The sequence below is a fragment of the Parasteatoda tepidariorum genome, chromosome 8, assembly GCF_982258835.1.
Source record: "Parasteatoda tepidariorum strain Cologne lab strain chromosome 8, Ptep-v5.0, whole genome shotgun sequence".
Classification (NCBI taxonomy): Eukaryota; Metazoa; Arthropoda; class Arachnida; order Araneae; family Theridiidae; genus Parasteatoda; species Parasteatoda tepidariorum.
Genome location: NC_141762.1, coordinates 53,198,827 through 53,218,939, shown reverse-complemented (window position 1 = coordinate 53,218,939; position 20,113 = coordinate 53,198,827). Strand labels below are relative to the sequence as shown.

At 25.1% G+C, this 20,113-nt stretch overlaps 1 protein-coding gene across 8 annotated transcripts in view; it reads right to left on the bottom strand.

Annotated features, from left to right (window-relative positions):
• The window catches only part of LOC107453723 (two pore channel protein 1), a 37,227-nt gene that overhangs the window by 16,595 nt on the left and 519 nt on the right, over positions 1-20,113 (bottom strand). For all 8 annotated transcript variants that reach the window (XR_006225863.3, XM_043048249.3, XM_087150334.1 and 5 more), the window contains exons 2-16: positions 18,373-18,518; positions 16,493-16,669; positions 13,278-13,391; positions 12,390-12,520; positions 8,958-9,046; positions 7,953-7,987; positions 7,817-7,875; positions 5,544-5,643; positions 4,312-4,492; positions 3,232-3,341; positions 1,988-2,051; positions 1,851-1,895; positions 1,286-1,342; positions 1,162-1,194; positions 580-648 (exon numbers count right to left, since the gene is read on the bottom strand). Coding sequence is in view for 7 of the 8 variants with exons in the window: in XM_043048249.3 (XP_042904183.2) it covers positions 580-648; positions 1,162-1,194; positions 1,286-1,342; positions 1,851-1,895; positions 1,988-2,051; positions 3,232-3,341; positions 4,312-4,492; positions 5,544-5,643; positions 7,817-7,875; positions 7,953-7,987; positions 8,958-9,046; positions 12,390-12,520; positions 13,278-13,391; positions 16,493-16,669; positions 18,373-18,518 (1,410 nt within the window). In the remaining variant the exon portion in view is untranslated. The remainder of the gene's footprint in view (positions 1-579; positions 649-1,161; positions 1,195-1,285; positions 1,343-1,850; positions 1,896-1,987; positions 2,052-3,231; positions 3,342-4,311; positions 4,493-5,543; positions 5,644-7,816; positions 7,876-7,952; positions 7,988-8,957; positions 9,047-12,389; positions 12,521-13,277; positions 13,392-16,492; positions 16,670-18,372; positions 18,519-20,113) is intronic.

Genomic DNA, 20,113 nt, shown 5'->3' with positions numbered 1-20,113 from the left:
AATAGATAGAGATAGATGATGATTGATAGCTTCATCTTAATTATTCATCTCAGCTATGATGCTATCTTGGTACCTATAATAATACTTAACTACAATGTAAAAACAGTTGCATTTTTTTGTTATGTAAGTTTTGACACCAAGATTAATTTCTTGCTTTTATAACAGCATTATATAACAGTAGTAAATATTTCCTATCAGCCAGATTTGCAATATTCACAGAGTTTATTAAAAATGTTTAAATAATTTAGGAAATCTGAAGAAGCAATAAACTCAAACAAAAAAAAAATGTATGTATTTTAATTGAATTTAAAATTTTTAATACCAGATTTAGATAGCAAAAATTTTTTTGCATTAAAAATTAGGAAAGTAAAGAAAAATTTACTGAAGTTTTAAGAAAGAAACTTAAAAACCTGTTAAAATTTGCATAACTGATTTTCACTTTATTTAATAAGAGCAATTAAAAGTTCAAAACATAGATTTTAAAAATAACAAAGATCTGTTCAAGAAATTTGTAATCATTACACAAAATTCAAAAGAAAAGAATAACAGAGAAATGCAAGTGTCCTAATATAAACTTACAAGTTACAAAACCAATAGATACCCATCCATAAATATTTTGGCGAATGTCACACCTTACATCATCACATTCTAAAAGAAAATATATTGTTTGGGTATAAAATAGTAAATCAAAATATTAAACAATTTTTACACAATATTCACAGTTTAAAATGTAAATAACTGAATAAGTAAAAGAATTTTAAAATGACTATAATCTTTTTAAAAATCAATCATCAAATTTATAAATTTTTATTTTTTATTAAATATATTGAACAAGATATAAAAACAGTAAGGCAGAGAAAGTATTACTCATGCGCTATAATACTGGTGAAAATTTCATTTTTAACTCAATTTCACTATACATTAACTCATTTAAAACTTGGGCTTTTTAACGATTAAATCAGTTTTATAAAGACAACCTCTTTTAGAATATTGTATAAAGAAAAAATTCAAATTATAATTTCCCTGGAGATAAAAATACTCATAAAAATATTGTAACAGGATGCTTTTATGTAAAAGCATCAAATAAAACAGAGGGTCTTCAGTGTTATATGAAAACCCCTAAAGGGAAAATTTTATTAAACAGATTCAAATTTAAAATACCTTCATAGTAAGCCTCCTTGGGTTGTTGTGAACCTATTATAAAAAGAATGTTTTATGATCTTATACCATTGCATACACATAAATGTCTAATTATAATACTTAAAATAATGATGATAATAATCACCAAACAATTCTGAGGCTTCCACAATTTGCCATAGTCCATTAAGAGCAACGACAGCATCTACATTAAAGAGCAAAAATATAATCACTACGATTAAATACATATAAAATTTGATTTGACAAAATTTGACTATATTTCAGTCACTATATTGTAATGAACAGTTTGAGTGTGGACGTTCTAACACACATTAAAATAACATTTCATTCATGGAATAGCAAACAAGACTTTGTGCATTGGTCATTTTAATAAAAGAGTTGCTGTAATGAAGAGTTTTGCACTAAAGCACTCCATTACAGTGACTAAAGAGTATGGACTGTAATATTGTTAAAGGCATGAATATAATGACATTAAAATACAATAGGCACTTAAATAACATTGCATCAATAGAATAGAAAATGGGTCTTCATGTATAGGTTGTTATAAAGGAAGGATTGTTGTAATGGGTGAATGTTACAAAGTATCTACAAAAGAGTAAAGACTGTATCTACCAGAAAATTACTTATTAGTAGTTAAATAATAATAATTTATTTAAATTTTCTAAATTGTTTATTTTTATAAATGTACTCACTAACAATAAAATCAGTTGTTTGATGTGTTACCACCTTGTTAAGACCTAAAAATAAAAATAAATACATTCTTTAGACTATTTTCAAGTATAAATTACAAAGTTGTAACACATAAATAACCTATTTTTCATGTAATCACCTTTGAAAAACATAAGGGGTATTCCCTTTAAATGAACAAACCAAAGATCATCTTGTCTTTTAGGCTATAACATAAAATAAAAAATATATTAATTAAATAGACAAACTTTATTAAAAAAAAGTAAAAGCAATTATAAATAAACACAAAGTCAATATGATTCCTTATTTTATTCATCTAATAAGCAATCTTATTGTGCCAAGGACATCATTTTCTCAAAACATCAAAAATTACCAGTAAAACCTTTCATTTTTAAATGCACTTAAATACTTAAAAACTAACTTTATCTAAATTATTAAGATCAAAAGAAAGAAATGCTTTTCTGAAACCATTTTCATTTTGTTTGTTTTATACTAATATTTTGTTTACAGCTGTAAATGTGCATAACCTCAATGGTGACTCTAAAATAGTGCTTTACTGGTGAGCTAAAGAATTTTTGAAGCAATAACTGCAGTCACAACTTTTATTTGTATTTTTCTTGCCATCAAAAGAAAAAAAATCCTACTTCAGATTTTAAATTTCTATACATTGTTATAGAAGAAAATCATCTACTATAGAAGATCTGAAAAAAATTTTGCTCATGTTTTTGAATGAACTCTTCAATTAAAATTGTGGGTCATCATAACTTCTGGATAAGAAATCATTTGAGGACACCTCACTGTAAAAAACTTTTTCTAATGCTAAAATGCAGAAATATTTTATTATTTAAATTTCAACACTGAAAGGCTTCTTTGAATTGATTAGAAAAGTGTGTAATTTAATGCTATAAATATTTAGAACTCCTACTTTAAATTAAGTGAAGTATTTAGCAGTTTCCGGTATTTTCCCCTACCCAGTAAACTTAAAATGACGGGAAGAAATTTATAACAAATAAAAATATTTTAGTATAGTAATTTAATTACTGTTAAAAATAACTAGTAAAATTTCATCAGTTAGTTTTCTTTTTTAATGGTTATCTTTCTTGAATTATTCTTTGCCAAACCCATACCATTATCATTTAGTGGTTAAGGGGTCTGATTGAAAAATTATTGTAGTCAACCAAACATAAGTATTTCATTTAAAAACTCATTTAAATATATCAAAGTTAGTTTATCATTTAGTTATTATTTAAAAAAATACAACACACATCTTTAACAAAAAAAAATTTTTTTTTCATGGTATAATAATAAAATCCTTAAAATAAAATTTGGCAGATAAATAAAAAATGATTTGAAAGAATGAAAGCTTAAAAATAATAGTAATAATACCTTCCACTTTAAAGGACTAACTTCAAACACATTTAAAAATTCATTCATGGTCAAATAGCCAGTTTTATTTATGTCTACAGTCTTAAACATCAAATAATTGTCCAATTTACCTGGAAAAAAAATTTTGAAATAAAAAGTTTCACAAAACTAATATTCTAAGTCAAATATCAACTATGAAAACTAAAATATCTCCACAATCTACATAAATGGCAGTAGAAAAGAAAAATTTTTTTAAAAAAATTAAGTTTGAAATTTTCTTACCAAAGTTGTATTGGTTGGAAAAAATAAACTAAATGGGAATAACTTTATATAAAAAGCATGATAAAAAAATTTTTCTGAAAAAAAGAAAGAGAGAAAAAATATACTAAATGGAAATAACTTTAAGCATATGTTAATAAAAAGCATGATGAAAAAAATGATGAGGAAAAAAATAAACCAAACAGAAATAACTATGTATAAAATAATAATGTAATAAAAAGTAATAAAAGATTATTAAGAAGAAAATAATTTGGACAAGAATAACTATGTTACAAACAACCAAGCTTTCCTTCCTAAATTAATCCTCAAAAAATAGCACAGCTTCAGACAAAAAATAAAAAGTTAACATTTTAATGAAAAAAACATGTTTGTTAAATTTTTTTCCCCTTGAAAACACTAAAAAGTAGGAATTTTAACACAAAAATAAAATTTTCATATAAAAATAAGTTGGATAAGTCGTGAAGTATATGCATTTCATAGAACAATTTTGATTTATTTATTACAATGATTTCAAAGTACAAAGTGGTTCACATAGACATATATTTAACGAATCCTGAAAATTCAAGATGCTAATCATAAGTTTCAAAATTCTTTTCATGAATTATTTTTCATTGTCTGTGAAGTTAAATAATGGTAAAGCACTTACAATTTTAAACAAAAGGGTTCGATTTAAAAATCTTGAAAACTCAAGTTGTTAATCAAAACTTTCAAAGATCTTTTTGAAGTATTTTTCTATGTCTATGAATTTTAATAATGGTAAAAGAAAAATAATTTGAGAAATTAAAAAATCTTAAATTTAAAATAGAATTAATTTTGACTTACTATTTTTAGGTTTAAAATATTTCATGAGTCCTTCAAAATGTCGAAAACTCATTTGCAATGGAGAATTTCTAGTAACAAGCAATCTAAATGCATGTTGGCATGCCTTGCGTCGATGTAATAATAATTTACGAAACTTGTCTTTCTCAATTCTTATAAAGGTTTCATATACAACTGCAAGCATCTAGATAACATTCAAAGAAATATAGAAACTATAAGAAAAGAAACATATGACAATATATTTCATACATAATGGGCAACTTCATAAGTACAGGTCTGATAAATTATCAAAATTCAGTTCTTAAAATATTTATCCTGATTTCCATTGAAATTAAAGTGTATGAACAAACCTGTATTGATTTTTTCCCTGTATAGGCCTTTTCTGCATTGAATATAAAAATGTTCAAACGAAACAGCTAAGTGGGAAATTTCAAAAAAGTTCAAATTAAAAAAAGAGGGTTAAAATTTCCACTTTTCAATTAAATAGAATGCTATATGTAATAATTTATACCCAAAGAGGCCAAATAATAGATTTTCAGCAATTCTTAGTGATTTTAATTCTACTGAGGGGCTATAGACAACTTTTAAAAGCTGAGGAAAAAGACATTTTTCATGTTGTGAATGACCTTTGTTTTCACCAATTTTGTTGAAATTCAAAGAAAGGGTCTAACTTGTTCATATTCGAACGAGTTTATTTAATTGCTCAAATATTCAAGTGTTAATTCATGTTGCAGTAATTTAATCATATTTATTATCTTTAATTCTTTATTCAGACACTGGGGGTTCCACACTCGGCTGACCACCCAACCGGAACATCTCCTACACTCCAGAGCTCAAGGTCAAAAAAACTGAGTTGAGTACAGTAGTCCTTGGCCCTTTATGGACTGTAGCGCAACTGAATTTTTAATTCTTTATTCATACATTCATTATCATATTTTAATTCAAAAATTTATAACATGAAACTTCCTGAGAATGAGAAAATTACAATGCCTTTTTCATTAGTGGAAAATTATGAGGTTTCACAGCACTAAACTTGAAACACTGTTTCTTAATTTGAAACAGATATAACTATAGATTACCATAAAAATGATCAATAAACTGATATTTTTTTCAAAAGGAGCTACAAACCTGGCATAACAAACATAAAAATAAATAAATAACGAGTAAGGCAGGCATATGTTTTTGATAGCAATTATTACATTTAACAGATATAACATAAAAATATTTTAACTCACTAAATTCATCAAAAAATACACATGGATGATGATGAATGTGATGAAGAAAAGGCATGACCACTTAGATGCAGCATATGAAGGCATCATAACATCTGGGTAACTATACAAAATGTAGAGGGGAGTAACTGAGTTATTTTTTTTTTTTTTTTTTAATTTCTACACTACTTTCAAAACTGGTTAGGAAACAAAAACATTTTTTTACAAGAAGGAAAAATTATTTATGTAACACTGTTATTTTTACAAATAAATAAACGAGGAAAGATAGAAAATTAAAAAAGGAAAGATGCAAAAGAGAAATCATCTCCATCTGTAACAGAACTGAACCTATGAAGTCTGACTGGTTCACTTAAAGTTCAGCTTTAAAGATGCTTCTATAACTTAAAAAAGTTCTTTGTTCATACGTTTTTTTATTAAATTTGCTTAATATAGTTAAGAAAATGCAATACAGACTCTAAATCTACTATGAACAAGTAAAAAAATATTAATGGAAAATATAAAGTATCGGATATCAATGGCTAAATAACAAATAACTTATAACTACTAAATTTATTTTTCTTTTAGATTTAACGGATAATCTAATTTGACAAAAAATATTAATTTTTAACAGATTTATCGGTTTAACAAATTAACATTAAAGATATTACTATACGAAAATTACAATATTTAGTATTTCTAGAAGCATATTATGTCTCTGATTACAGGGAATTTGAATCATTAGGAATTTAAAAAATAGTTTAATATATATATATATATAAAGTGAAAGAAATTAGCTTTAATATTTATATAAAAAATTATCATTTCTAAACAAGCTTTATCCTAACAATAACTTAGGTTAACAGTTAAATACTTTAATGTCCATATATATTAAAAGCAATGGGTATCTAAAATATAGCAAATACAATAAAAAAATTAACAAATCTTACCATATTAATAGCTTATTTTAAAATTAAACTAAGTGCAAAAGTTATGCAAACAGCACAATCGAAAAGAGTTAACAGATTAAGAATACAAGCAAGATACTCAGTTCATAAAATTTTACTCAAGCTTCTTAGAAACTTTAATATTTAATAATAAGTAGTTTAAGTATGAGAACTATATGTAACACAAAAAGTTTTCCCTATAACAGGATAAGATAGATTTAATCAATATTTAATATTAACCAGTCTTTATATCTCAACTGACAATAAAACAAGAAACAGTTGATTTAGAATACATAATTCAAAAGTTTGCATTAAATTAATGAATTTAACAATTAAAATACATACTAAACTCTATTTTGCAAAAGAAATATATTGAAAATTTGAGAATTATAGAAAAAATATGCCAAAACAAAAATAAGGCTAATAAAAAAAATGAAATTAGAATTCAACTGAATAATGAACAAATTAATAAGTAAAATTATACAAACAGAGCCATACATATTAGGCATACTTAACCTAAGTGGTGTATACCCCACTCTCAGAAAAAGGTTACAAAATATTTTCTAAGCTTTTAGGGATCACAATAAAATAACTAATTATTCAAATTTTATATCAATTACTTGTAATTTTATCAATTTTAAGTATATTAAGAACAATTAAATTTGTTTTAATCGAAATAGCAAAGAAGCAAATTGAATATATAATATATAGAAAGTATAAATACAATATTTTTGAATTAAAAAATATTTGAAGCCTTACACACTGTCTTTATGGAGAAAAGATAATTTATTTATTTATTTACTAATCATCGAACATTCATAACTATAACTCATCTAATACATAAAAATGTCGATTTTTATAATTCCTTCATGCTGATTAATATGCTAATCAAATCTAAAGTTGAGTAAACTAGTCAGCAAATTTTAAGTGATTATACTTTTAATGAAATTAAAAAAAGTTTTAAAATGCAACATTTGCAATCTTTTAAAATGTTAGAGTGTTATGATAATATCTAGAATTCATATAAATGTCACAGGTTGGTGATCTTATCTAGTGTTTAAGAAAAAATTTAAAAATCAAAACATTTGTCATTTCTACTTTGAGTTAGCCTACCAACATTTCTAAATTTTATTGGCATAATTTCATTTTATTAAGAGAAGTTTATCGAAATTAGTTTGAGAAATTATAACATATTTCATGCTAGTTACGTGGGTTTTTCCATTTAATTTTTAGCTGATTTCAGGTTCCATTCCAAGTAATAATAATATTTTTATAATAAATGTATAATTTTTCAAATTAAATATAAAATCAATAATTTTAAGTAATAAAAAAAACAATATATAAAGTGCTTACTTAGCAGTGGTTAAAAGAACAAACATGCTAACAAAGCTGTTGCCAAAACTTGTGAAATACTAAAATAGAAGCAAAGCCATGTGGTTTTAAAATAATAAGACATTTATAGGCATTTGAAATATAATAAAACACTTACTGTATCTTCTTCGACTGAACGAAAAATGTAAAATCCTAAAAAAGAACGTTTTGAATTTTTTAAATAAGAAAAATAAAGTATAAATTTCAAAACATAATGATTCCGTACAGTTAAATAAAATACAATTTAACATAGTTACATTAGTTTTAAAAACAAAATTAATTTCTAATAAACCACAACATGTTAAAATATCAAAGTGACAAGCAAAGTAATTGCTCTGAAATTTTTCTTAACTTAATAATTAGAATAATTCTATCAAATCATAACATATTTTTAAAAATTTTCCATAAATTAAAAAAAAAATGAACTAAAAAAATTATAAACCTGTAATACTTATAATTTTTTTGCTTTTGATCAAAATCAGAATATATTCCTGCACATTTTTTCTTCTTTTTGTGCCATTAGAAATGAAAAACATGTCTGTTGTTTTTCACAGAAGTATTAAAAAAAATTGCAAACTATTTTAGTACTCTTTTCAAAATATTAAATTTCTTAAAATATATTACATTATTTAAAATACTTCTTTATTTACTTTGGAGCTAAATTTTTTACACCATAAAGAGCATGATCTGCATTAAAGAACATAACTGGCAATATGAATTATTTCTATCTTTTAAGCATTGCCATAATTTCAATTATTACACCACTTAAAATTATGACAGCATATTTTCTTTTAAAACTAAGAAATGATTAAAAATTACAAATTAAAATTATAAAAAAATAAAGTAGTTTTAATAATTAAAATTTATCATTAATAATAAAAATACAAAGTTAGATTTTTTTAAAAAATATTATTTGTGCTTTTACAAAAAAAATAGTTAAACTTTGATTTCTTTTCATCAAGATTCTGTTGCTGCTAATTGTAATTAGATGTCTTTAAAATTATAAAGATTATTCAGCACAAAGCAATGAAAGAAATATTTTAATATGAGCTAAAATCTCTCTCATTATAGAAAAATAGTAATCAAATTTTTCTTAAGAAATATTTAAAAAAAATAATAATACCTAAAACTGCAAAGATAAGCATAAAGAACAAGAGCAATGACATCATGTCAAGAATAGGTGGCAAAGATTGTATAATCTGTCTAATTACTCTGAAACAAAAAAACATAACTTCACTTCAAGCTAAAAACATAAATTCAAACATAAAAAAGAAAATATGTCTCTCAATGTGCAAAAAAATAAATAAATAAATAAAAAGAGTGAAGAGAAATTTCTGATTTCAATGGTAATTGTTCTGATTTCATTATTTTTAGGTTAGAATTTAAAGTCCTTCCTTCACTAAACCTGAAAATTTGTGTATAGAAATTTATTTTACTTTAGTAGTATTTAGATAAATCTAAAGTTATCATTAAATGAATTACTACTAAATAAATTGTTGTGTATCATCAGTGACACAACATAATTTTCATAGAAATCTTTTTTGAGGTTAGACAAAACAAAATATTTATCCAATTTCATACTTTTAACAGTTGTTTTAAATTTAAGAAATGTAGTGTAAAGGAATACCGGCTAACTTAATCCAATGTAAATTACGACAAAAGTGACTAAAAGTACACTTAATAAAGAATTTTAATTAATAACCACAGATACAACATAATTACATTTGAACAAAAGTAAAAGAAAGAATTAAAATTTAAGAAAACTCAAGGATAGGGGAAAAGTCATGTTTAAGGTTTCATATCTGAACTTGAACTGAGTCTCGGTGGTGAGGACATAGGTGGCACCACAGGGCATCGCTTGGTTGCTACAGAGTTGCTACAGAAATAAGATTTCACAAATAAATAATATCTAAAAAAACACTTCTGCCGCTGTAGTTCTAAGAGATCATTGAAGTGAAGGCTCCATAATTTCGAAACCAATGACATTATGGTGGATCAACCAACAAACGGCACCAGGAATAAAAAGCATGGCCATTCATACAAATTGACAGCTCGATGCCTTAGCAACTGAGCCATCGCAGCTCTCTATAATTTCCATTATATGAAATAAAGAAAGAGTAGAAAATATTCAAAAACATCGACGATAAATAATTTAATAACATTTGACAATGTCTAAAAATATTCTTTGAATGTTTAATTGCTAAAAATCAGTCTAACAAAAAATACTGATTTTAAAATTAAAAATCTTGGGGAAAAGAGGTGATATACATAAAAGTGTTTGTATTATTTTGTCACCAATGTGTATGTCCACTGTGAAAGCAGTACAAATATTAGATAGAAATTTTGTAAACAAATGACATTATACACTGTGCAGAGTTTGAAAAAAAATGCAAATTCTACAGAACTGTATTTTAATTTGTGATATTCCAGTACCAGATACACATGGTGTTCAACAGAATATATAGTACCAGCTAATCCAGTACAACAACCTCTTTTCATGTTTCAATGATAAAACTGATTGCTCTGTTCATCAATGGCTTGTAGTACCATCTGTTGGCAATTTTCCTCACCAATTTCTAACACTTCTGCAAAAAATTTTTACAGCTCTCACAACTGACATACCACTTGTTTCACTTCTCTATCATTTTTTGTTTCTATTTTTGATTTTGAAATTAGTCAGTCTTCTGTTGGGCATGAGCATAAAGGATACGCCATATTTGACTCACATTTATTATGGTGCGGTTTTAAATTTGTTAACAATGTTTGATATGAATTATTTATTATTTTTAAAAAAATCGAACATGCTAATAAATGCAACACAATACAAAAAAGTTGATGAGAGGAGAAAAGAGAACTAGACCAGTGCAATAACAGTGTAATAATACATTGAAAATAATCTACCCTCCTACACAAAATCAGAAATATGATTTACTTATTGCACTTAAGATTCTTTTCAAATCTACAGGCAAATAATAAATGCAACAAAAAAAAAAGAAGAAGAAGAAGTAATAATTAAAAAATGCTGAAATAAAGCAGGGAGGCAAAAGCATAGAAACCATGTTCTGAAGGCCTCAATATTTTTTCACTCATATGTAATATGATAACAATTACCTTTTACTTTAACATAAACGAAGTATTCTTAAAAAAATAAATGTGCATTATACTTTATTTAAAAACTCAGTATAGAAATTATAAAGTCATTACATAATTGCATTGCTTTTTAAAAATAATTTTCCTGTTAAACTTTTTACTTTAAGTAAAGTTGGCTTGCAGCTATTTAAGAGATATTAAGAGTTTCAAAAAAACTTTTAAAATAATTTAATTCAGTTCAATTTCAATAATTTGAATAACAAATTGAATCAACCATAATAGTATTTGTTAGGAAAAAAATAATCAAAATATTTTTGACCAAAACAGTACACTTAACAAATTTACTTTGTTGAACAGTTTGATTTTTTAAAGTGGTAATATGAAAGAAATTACAGAATATGTTTGAGGATTACAAGTCTAAAAGGTTACTTTTAAAAAATAATTTTTTCTGAGAATCTTGTTTTGAATTAGAAACTACAACATAGAAATATAATAGTCTATGCTCTAATAATTAAGTATGAATTAAAAAAATTAATAACACAATTGTTTTTAAAAGTTTTGACCAATATTTTAACTTTAAAGTTTTTAGAAACACAAGAATTCTTTTACTAAATTATAATTGATGCTAATTTTTTATGAATTTAACCTATAAATTTTTTAAAAATTCATACGGCATACTCTTGAAACTCAATTAGAAGATAGCAACTTAAATACACATTTACTCTAATTTAAAAAATTGTTACATTAAAAATCAACTTTCGAAATCAAAAAGTTAATTATTTAAAAAAGTGGTTAAATTAGTGGTTAATGCTTTAAATTTAACTTTAAAAATAGAAACAAGCATATAAAAGTAAGAAAAAATTACAATTTGAATAATATTTGAAAAATGCACAAAGCAAAATTACAAAAGTTTTTCAACTTACATTAACTAACTCTCCATTTGAAGCATCTAAACAATGTGCAATAATATATAACTATAAAGATGAAATGGAACATCAAAATAACTTATAATTAAATAACTAAACAAAAAAAATGATCAAAAATAGTATTTTAAACTACAACTTAAAGATAAACTATTTGTTTTCAATCTACTAACGGTATTTAAAATTGCATACTTTAATAATTTAACAACTTGAAACGAAATTCATTATTTTTTTGACACATTTAAGAAATTTTTTTATTTAAATAATTTTAAAAAATTATTTCTTATTGTAAAAATTTGTAAAATTATTAATATTTAAACCATTCTTGAAATATTTAATTAAAGAAAAAATAAACTGAAAAATTATAAAGCAAGCTTATTGATTGAAATTAGCAAATCACTTTATTTTTAAATAATTTTACTTTATAAATACGACAAAATTTTAAAAATATATTTAAATTAGCTTAAATAATATATACATTATAATTAACTTCATATCTTTCAAAATTAAAATACTAAAAAAATTACATATGCTTAACATACCTGCGGATACCTTTACAATAATGATTGTCAATTAAAAAAACTGGTCGCAATGCACGAGTTACACGAAAATGGCTGGTTTGACGGACTGCAACAACGAATGCTTCTACAATCATGATGACTAAAACCACAAGCTAAAAATCAAGAACTAATTATTAAAAAGAATTTTTAGAAAATATAACAATTACTGTAAAACACTTCCTATTTGTTTTTTTATAACTAAAAATATTATTCGTGACTTATCATTTCATAATTCAATAAAAGTTAATGCTTTCATTTATCTAATTCTTAATTTTACTTCATAGTAAATAATAATTTCTTGTTTATTTATTAAAGATATAAAATTCAAATGATTATACCACATTATAAAGATTTTGTTTATTGTTTAAAGCATATGAGTAAAAATATAAATCAATAAACATTTTATATATACATATACATAGAACTGTTGCACATCAATGAGAAATATTAATGGTGCTTTCTAAATGCATTTCAATATTGCTGTTACACATCCAAATAAATCAGCTAATTCTATACACCAAAATTTCATGAAATAAAACATAATTTTTGCATTTGTTGTTACGAAGTTGTTTTAAAATATAACTCAAAAGACCATAATACTAAAAAATATTTTTATCACATTAACCCACTGGCGGTTCTGCACGTAAAAAGTCGCATTTTATCCTGCAGTCTTCTCTGCATAGCAAAACCGGTTTTCCCATGTTAACTGATAGGGGAACTGTGTGTAGGGGAGAAACATTCTCCCAATTTTGCCCATTTCCTTAACCGCCAGTAGGTTAAATAACTAAATATAAAAGCATTACATTTTTCCTTTTTACTTCAAAGATAACATTTTAAATTAAGAAAGATAAAATTCAAGAGCATAGTCACCTTAATCACACTTCTTTTATGGCGAAAAAAGGCTTGATTTCCCATCCATCGAATTTTCAGAAAAATTTCCCCACACATCAGAGAAAGACATACCAACTCAATTGTGGCATGAATCTGTTAAACACATTTTTAAACACTTTAAAACAAACAAATTTTTTGTTTCTGAATCAGACATATAATTTTAAAGATACAATTAAAAAATACATTCCAGGGTTGGTGTTTTGGACGTCCTAAACTGGTTTTGGACAGGACACGTGGGTTTTACTGTCTTAAACTGGGTTTTACTGTCCTAAACTGGGTAAAACTGTCCTAAACTGGGTAATACTGTCCTAAACTGTCTTAAAGTGTCCAAAACCTTGAACTTTGGGAAAAGGTAAAAATTTTATAGGTGTAACCATTGTACACATAATAATTACATGTATCAATAAATATTTGATATTTTTTATACAATTTACTATAACTTATTAAAAGAAAATAATATAATATAATAAGAAATGGTTTAAAATTTTTGAAGCTCCACAATTCAGTGAACAACAAAAGTGAATACCTAATCCTTTAAATATAACTATGCTTTTAATACTGATAAATAATATTTTTGCATAAGGATAAATATGGCAATATTAAAAATAATAATTTTCTCTCTATTCTAAAAAAAAGTTTTTGCAGTTAATTTTGTCCCCTGAAAAACTTTTTAACTACGTGATGAAAATCTAAGATTAAGGAATCAATTCATTCAGAATCTTTCAGGGAAGACATTTAGGGCATTCAAATCTTTTACATAATTTTAAATTTTTATTTATTTTAGTTTTAAAGCACGATTTTGCAGTTAATAATGAAGAATAACCGCCGTTCACAACAGCCAATCACATGTCTGAAAACGGCAAGCTTAATAAAGCGATTTACAAGTCTGAATTTTCTTTTTCAGAGATGCAACCAATCACAAAATAGTTAGAATTTCATTCTTCAGTTTTACAACATCTCAACTTATTTCGTATTGATATATTGATTAATCTGATTATTTGTTTTCTAAAACGTTAATTTGTAAGTTTAATCTGGTTTTAAATCTTAATTCGATTTCTTTATTTACAAGTAATGCCTAAAAAGAAAAGACCTAACATTACTAAAAAGTCGCAACTCAATGCGAAAGCTAATCGAAAGCGGGAAAAACGTAAACTTCATAGTATAGAAGAAAATAATGCTCTTTTGCTTATACAACCTAATGATGATTCAACTAACAAAAAAAAAGTTAAACTAACAAAGGTTGAGCTAAAAGAGAATGTGTGTAATTGCTACACAGTCGCAACAACATCGACTTTCATTTGCCCACATCAAACCAGACCTGTAAATACAGAAAATGTGGTTGGAATGCACACTGTACCAATTCGCTTTCGCAATGTTGACAATGATATGGACCAAAATCCTAATCCACCTATTTTAAAATCAAAACAACATGAGTTTGCTGGTTATTTATCGAAATTGTTACCTATCAAAGTGGTTTTTTAAAAATTACCCTGTTCTTAACAATATTGCTTATTGAAAAATATTATAGTGTTTGCATATATATATATTGAATTAAATGTGTTAAAAATATATTCATTTCTTTGGGACAAAGTCTGTATTATTGTGATTATCATTTTTTTTAAACAAGTTTCATATTAAGATTATATCTGCACATTGATGTTAATTTCTGACAATTTTGGCTCATTTAGAGAACAAATAGGACATAGAAGGAACTGTAGTCAACGAAAAAAAGTGACATTGATATTGACACACTGCTTATTCTGCATTTAAGAAAATTAATTCTTTTCGATGATAACAGTTAATATTCAGTTTAATATTGAAATATATGAAATCAAAGCATTCTTGGTTTTGCGAAGCAAACCAAGCAAGAATTGCGAAGCAATTCTCCGGGGGTTGGCGAGCGTCAGCGAGCAGGGGGCGGAGCCCTCTAGTTCTTAAAAAAAATACTAAATTTGTTCAAAAATTAAACTTTTATTTTTCACAATATTTTTTTTAAAAAATTTGATAATTTCTGCATCACGGGATGATAAAAAAGACATCTATTTAAAAAAAATTGCTTTTAAATATAAATACATTAGTTTAAATTGAAAATACAAAATAACTGAAAAATGTATTAACAGTTTTGAAGGGCATAACATCAGTTTCAGTTACTGACACTGGTGATGTATCACCCCTATGCTAAAAGAATTGAACATGAATGAAATAAAAGCATTCTTGAATAGTACTATAAATAAATAAACCTGTTTATGACAAACCAAGCACTTAGTCCCTAATATTTTAACCTGTATGGCAAGGTCAAACTTCAGTTATGTACTATTGAATGAGAGGACCAATTAAACTTGATTACTGATTAATCTTCCTTTGTTTAAATTGAAGAGTCAAACAATATTAATAAAACATTATACTTTTAAAAACATATATTCTCTAGTATATTTAATTATCAATATGTTATTAGTTCTATGTTTATTTTACCTCTTAAATATTGTTCAGAAAAAATTGTGACATAATTTGAGTAAAAGGGTTTTGGACAGTTTAAGACAGTTTTGGACAAAGGGGTTTTGGACAGGACGGTTTAAACCGTGGATTAATCCATTCTGTCCTAAACCTTGCCAACCCTGATACATTCATTATGTGAAACAGATCTTCTGTACCTTGATTAACAAAATAATAATAATAAAATATTCACATAGTTATTGATATTGATGTAATCATCATAACATTAATTCACATTCATAACAAAATTATATCTTTTGTATGTTAAGAAATGCTTATTAAGAAATGCTCATATAGAAAGTCTCATTGACAACTGAAAACAAAACATCAATGATATGAAAGGGTATATCAATGATATGAACACAGTAATGAAACTCAATGACTCTGGTGGATTTTTGAAACTATGGATCCACAGGAAATAACTAAATTTTTGAGGCACAAATGAATTTTTGAACAAAACTTTGCACTTTCTAAAATTATTATACTATAAAATAAGAATTTTTTTAATTCTTTAACTTTTCAAGGATAAATAATTTGCATGCAGATAGCAATTATTTCTTTTAAAAGCTTAAGTAAGGACTTTTTTTTTTTTTAAATTCAAGATCAGAATAATGAAGAAAACAAATCAAGGCACACTTAAACAAGTACTAACTGAAAGTAATTTTTCTAAAAAGTTTGAAAAATATTTGCAGTTTACTAACCCATTCTGAGACAGCAAAACCTGCAACAGCAGGTTTTTCTGTTAATGCTAAGCTCAAGAGCGCAACTGAAGCGACAAGATCACAAAAATAAAAAATCTGATTGTGAACCAAGTTATATGCTGGGAGAGCATCTCGATTTCTAGGATGAAATGTAAACTTGTCATTGTTTTCACCTTCCTAAAGAACAAAAAGAAGTTATGCACTCATTCATATTTCTTATATAGTGAGAAAGAATTAATAAACTACAAAACAAACATTGAAATGTGTGAAGGTATACCTAATTTATTTGTAGAAATTAACAGCAAATAAACAAGAATTAAATAGCAGTGTTATTCAGAATTTCTAAGAAAGATTTAAAAAAAATTTTTTGGCTAAAACCTTATAACTAAAAACACAGTTTGGATAAGAAAAATCCTTTATTTACACAAAATCTAATTTTTTATTTAACCAAAAATCAAACCCCGATAAGAAAATTATATCATATTTAATATAGGTATTCCTTTGCACACTCTATATTTAAAGTATCGCTTCCATTAATTTTAATGCTTTAAAAAAATAAAAAAAAAGCCAGCATAAGAAATTTAGTGTTAATTTAGCATACATCATGCTAAAGATGACCAACCTTTTTAAGAAGAGTGCTGTAGTGGGGAAACAATTATCAGTAATTTCCAACTTGCTTAAAAACATACTGAAATTTGAAAAACTTAACTTCTATTTTTCTCTATTCCTTTACAAGTTGAGAAGTGGAGGTTAAAAAATATTATTAGATTATGTTATTTAGTATGTACTTTTAACATAAAAGTCTAAATAATTATCAAACAGTACTTAATTAAAATAGCTTTTGAATTAGAAGTTTTTCTTTACCAAATTATCCACATTAAGAAGTTTTACAAGATTCCAACAAAATTAGCTATTTTAGATGCATATCAGTTGTTCTTGAGTCATTTTGATTTTCATGTACATAATTTCATTGGGTTCATATTTACATTAACATGTGCTCAGAAATTTATATTGATATAAAGCTACAAAAATATCTCATAGCTAAATGATGTAAGTTTGGAAAATTGCTTTGGACACCATTTCAAAAATTTGCTTGTTGAAATGGTGTCAAGTAATGCCATTTTACAGCACTGTTGTAATCAGTAAGTATGAGTAGGTCTTTTAAAAATTATGAAAAAGTTTATGAAGACAAAATGATTCTCACAAATTTTTTAATGAGATTTTGAGTTATACTGTGCAAACCACATTGCAACAAACTAAGGCAAGCACACCAAAGGTTGGACATCTATGTATTTGGTGGCATTCAACAATTACATTTACAGTCCTATTTCAATTTGCTCCATTCATTATACAATAATTTTGATTATTTCTTTTTTTGAATATTGTAAATTCTTATACAAATGTTAATGAAAGTTAATAGAAAATTTCTATAGAATAAAAATATTTTATAACATAAGAAACATATAAAATATTGACGGACTAATGAAAAAGACTTTTGATACTATCAGTGAGACTTTTTATCCTTCTTTACATATATAAAACACACAGGAAACTTAACATTTTAAAGAAAATAGTTAACACTCTTGTAAATAATAAATTACATTTTAACATAAATATGTTTCTAATATGACAAACTGTACTTTTTACATCATATTATTCAAATAAAAATTAATATATAAATAGAAAATATCTCAATATCCGCCCATTGTTTTTCATTTAAAGTTGTCTAAGAGGTAAGTAACTAATCTACAACCTATGTCACATCAATTGTAGTGTTATAAACAGATACAATGCTGTTAAACAACTTATCGAAATCATAAATAGAGTAAATAAAATAATTATAAAAGTAATAACAACCACTGATTAACAAATTTTATTACTTCCAGGAAAATAGATGATTCATGATAATTCATATCCCATTGTTCAGAGTTATCAACAGGATCATCAATTGTTTGGAATTGTGCATATCCAAGAGGAGTGTCATCAAGAAATTGGCTTGTTGAAGTAGTACATGATCTGGAACCCTCTAGTTATAAAAAAATTATAAAAAATATATAAAAAAAATATGCACATAAATATTAAATTTCTACATACAACTTTAACATCAAATAATCATATTTTTGACATGGGCTAAACTCCAAATATAAACTTTAAATGTTTACATCAGAAATGTTAAACATTGCTTCCAATAAGAAGAAAGATGAAACACTGTTTTTCAAGAACAGCTGCTAGACTTTGCTAGGTAAAACATTTAGCTGGGCCCTCAAGAAAATGAACCACTTAGTACACCAGATTTTTGACTACATTATTAAAATTAAATTAATATTTTTTTTTTTTCAAATTTGATTCCTTAATGCCAACAATTTTTTTTCTATTTTTTCTACTTCAAATTTTAAATATATATACATTATAATTCATATGTACACACATTGATGGCTCTTAGAAGTGAAGAATTCTGCATTTAAGGATCAATAAAAAACACATATTCTTATAAAATTTTAAATAAATCATATTTTCTTATTCCATAATTTTGATTTTAATAATTTTGATTCCATAATTTTGATTCTTTTTTTTGGGGGGGGGGATCCCAAAAATGTGAGGACTGAATTCTTTTCCATTTTAGCATTAAATAGAAATCGACATAAAATTTCACTATTAAAAATAACAAATTTCAGATAGCATCAGCACACCTGGAATCATAGGGATACAAGGCCATGGGTAAAATGACCCATTTTTATGATGACTTCAGTTCTTTGTTGAAAGTTATATTTTTAAATAAAAAAATTAATATTTCAAAATTGTACAAATTATATTAAGGGGATAATAAGACAAGTTAATAGCTTATAAATAAAATTCTTTCACAATTGACAAATACATTTAAACATATCCTATTAAATTTTAAAATGCATGAAGTATTATTACAAGTACAAAATCCTTAGCTATGGTTTATTTAATTAGAGTTTTTGCTACATAATTTTGCTGGGTTATGCTTTAATATGTTTTCTAAAACAGTTAACTAGTATAGTATATAAGAAGTATAGTATATACTTATTAAGAATACTAGTATATATAGTATATAAGAATTATATAGTATAATATATATTAGTATATACTATGATATACTAGTATACAAGAATCTGTATACTCAGGGAGTATGAAAAAATGCTTATATTTGGTTCTGAAATAACTACAAATTTATATTTTGCAACATTTAAAAAACTGAGTATTTCAATGAAATAAGAGCTTATAAATACTAAATAATACATATGCATATTAATTTATGTACATTCATTAACTGTTTATTTAATGAATGCTAGGCATTTCTATTAAAATTTTTAACCTTGTGTTTAAATACTCATTTCAGAAGCAGATGTATTAGAAGTATCAAAACAAATTCACGTCAATTAAAAAAATAAATTTTACCGTAAATTGTAATTTACCTCCTTTCAAGGAAAATTTCTGAAACTAATCTGAAAAAATTTGTCTTTTTAACAAAATTATCCCAAGTTAACATAGAACGAAGAACTAGAGTTTTTAAAACAGTGATGCAAGGAATAAACACTAAAAACTTCTGTTGGATGAAGTAACTTGTAGTAAAATTAATGTAATACAAATAATAAA